This window comes from Babylonia areolata, chromosome 35, assembly GCF_041734735.1.
Source record: "Babylonia areolata isolate BAREFJ2019XMU chromosome 35, ASM4173473v1, whole genome shotgun sequence".
NCBI lineage: Eukaryota > Metazoa > Mollusca > Gastropoda > Neogastropoda > Buccinidae > Babylonia > Babylonia areolata.
The window spans coordinates 20729912-20732411 of NC_134910.1; the positions used below are offsets into that span (position 1 = coordinate 20729912).

Consider the following 2500-nt stretch of genomic DNA (forward strand, 5'->3'; position numbering starts at 1 on the left):
TTTGTCTTCTTATTTGTCTTCTTATTTATTTATTTATTTATCTACCTGTCTAGCTATCTGTCTATTCATGTATCCATCTGTCTATCTATCTATCTATCTCTTTCTGTCTATTCATTTATTTATCAAATTCATTCATTTATTTATTTGTGTGTTTATCTATTTATTTGTGTATTTATTTATTTGTTCATTTAATGTCGGCCCCCCCCCCCTCGCTTTCCCAAGGGAAGCAACTGTCTTGTTGCTTCACCTCATTATAACGGGCCACCATCGCCACCTCTCTCCATCCACCACAACCCCCACCGCCCCCTCTCCCCCACCACTCCCTTAGGGTGCATGCACACAGCCCCGTTTCTAATTGGCACCACCCCTCTCCCGCTATACCCTTCCTCCCCCCCCCTGCCCCCCACACCCCCCCTCTCCCCAGCCACCACCACCACCACCACCACCAGCACCCCCACCTGATTCCCTGTCCCCTAGGTTCCCTATGTTCCGTGTTCACCTCTGGCTTTATAATCAGACTGACCTTTAGTTGTGGGTATGTGGGTGGGTGGAGATGGGGGTGGGTGGAGGGGTGGGGGGGGGATGGTGGGCGGGGAAGCAAGGGAAGGGATGGGGATGGAGGAGGGAAGGGGGATGATGGTGGGTGTGGTGGAGAGAGAGAGAGAGAGAGAGAGAGAGAGAGAGAGAGAGACAGACAGACAGACAGACAGACAGACAGACAGAGATAGAAATAGACATAGAGGCAGGCAGAGAGAAAGAGATAGACCGACAGACAAACAGAGAGGGGAGAGAGAGAGAGAGACAAAGATAGAAATAGACCTAAAGACAGGCGGAGTCAGACAGACAGACAGACAGAGAGAAGAGAGAGAGCGAGACAGACTAACAGAGACAGAGATAGATATAAACAGACATACAGACAGGCGGAGACACAGAGAGAGATAGGCAGACAGACAGACACAGACACAGAGAAGCAAGGGAAGGGATGGGGATGGAGGAGGGAAGGGGGATGATGGTGGGTGTGGTGGAGAGAGAGAGAGAGAGAGAGAGAGAGAGAGAGAGAGAAGGAGCGGGGAGAGAGGGGAGGAAAGAGTAGGGGGGAGGGAAGGGATAGGTAGGTAGGTAGGTAGGTGCGGAGGTAGGTAGGTAGACAGGCAGGTAAGTAGGTAAGTAGGAAGAGAGGGAGTGAGGGAGGGATGTAGCTAGGTAGGTAGGTAGGAATCAGCTTCAGATGGGGGCAGCGCCACAATCAGTCATAGACAAGGAACGTTTGTTTGTTTGCTTGGTTTATTTCGTTGTTCCATCATCATCATCTTCATCATCATCATCATCATTATCATCAGCAGCAGCAGCAGCAAACTACTACTACTACTACTACTGCTGTTGCTGCTGCTGCTGCTACAGTGATAATAGACACTTAGTATCCTTTTATTAATCCAACACAGGGAAATTGCTACATGTTCTACTACTACTACTACTACTACTACTACTACTGCTGCTGCTGCTGCTGCTGCTGCTGCTGATGATGATGATGGTGATGATGATGATGATGGTGATGATGATGATGATGGTGATGATGATGATGATGATGATGATGGTGATGATGATGGTGATGATGATGATGATGATGATGATGATGGTGATCCTGCGGCTGCTACCACAACTGCTACTACTACCACCACCACGATGGCTATTGCTGTTGTTGTTGCTGCTGCTAGTAGTAGTAGTAGTCGTCGTCGTCGTAGTAGTAGTAGTAGTTGTAGTGGTACATGTACATGCACAATATCCCCAGTGTGTGATTAACATATGGACATAAAGTGACCATTATCGCTGTAGCAGCAGCAGCAGCAGTAGTAGTAGTAGCTTGCTGTCGTAATTCCTGTCCCACTCTTGCTGTTGCTGCTGTGCCTTTATTTGTGCTGATTCAGCGGGGTTCCTCCCACGCCGCTCACTCCGATATCCCTCCACCCCCATCCGCCCCCTGCCCCCCCCCCCCCCCCCCGGCCCCCCACGCCCCCACGCCCCCACACCACCTCCACCGCATTCACAGCCACACCCGGCAGGGTTTCGATTGCTCGCAGTCTAGGCGTCGGCAGTCCACAGGGTTTTTGATGATGATAGGTCGTCTGGAGGACACGGACCTTCTTCTTCTTCTTCCTCCTCCTCCTGCTCATCCTCCTCCTCCTCCTTCTTCTTCTTCTCTTCCTCCTCCTGCTGCTGCTGCTGCTGCTGCTGCTCCTCCTCTTCCTCCTCCTCCTCCTTCTTCCTCCTCCTCCTTCTTCTTCTTCTTCTTCACCCTCCTCCTCCTTCTCCTTCTTCTTCTTCTTCTTCTTCACCCTCCTCCTCCTCCTTCTTCTTCCGTCTCCTCCTCTTCCTCCTCCTACTCCTTCTTCTTCTTCCTTCTCCTCCTTCTTCTTCTTCTTTGTCCTTTACCTCAGTGTGTGTTAGGGGAGGGGGGGAGAGTGGGGAGTCAGTTCATGATGAAGACCACGCTTTGTGAGAC

At 50.7% G+C, this 2500-nt stretch overlaps 1 protein-coding gene across 1 annotated transcript in view; it reads left to right on the plus strand.

Moving 5' to 3' along the window:
• The first annotated feature begins 2477 nt into the window (after positions 1–2477).
• LOC143278007 (protein PML-like) overlaps positions 2478–2500 on the plus strand; it is an 18874-nt gene continuing 18851 nt past the window's right edge. Inside the window, exon 1 of the mRNA XM_076583019.1 lies at positions 2478–2493. Within this exon, the coding sequence (XP_076439134.1) occupies positions 2478–2493 (16 nt within the window). The remainder of the gene's footprint in view (positions 2494–2500) is intronic.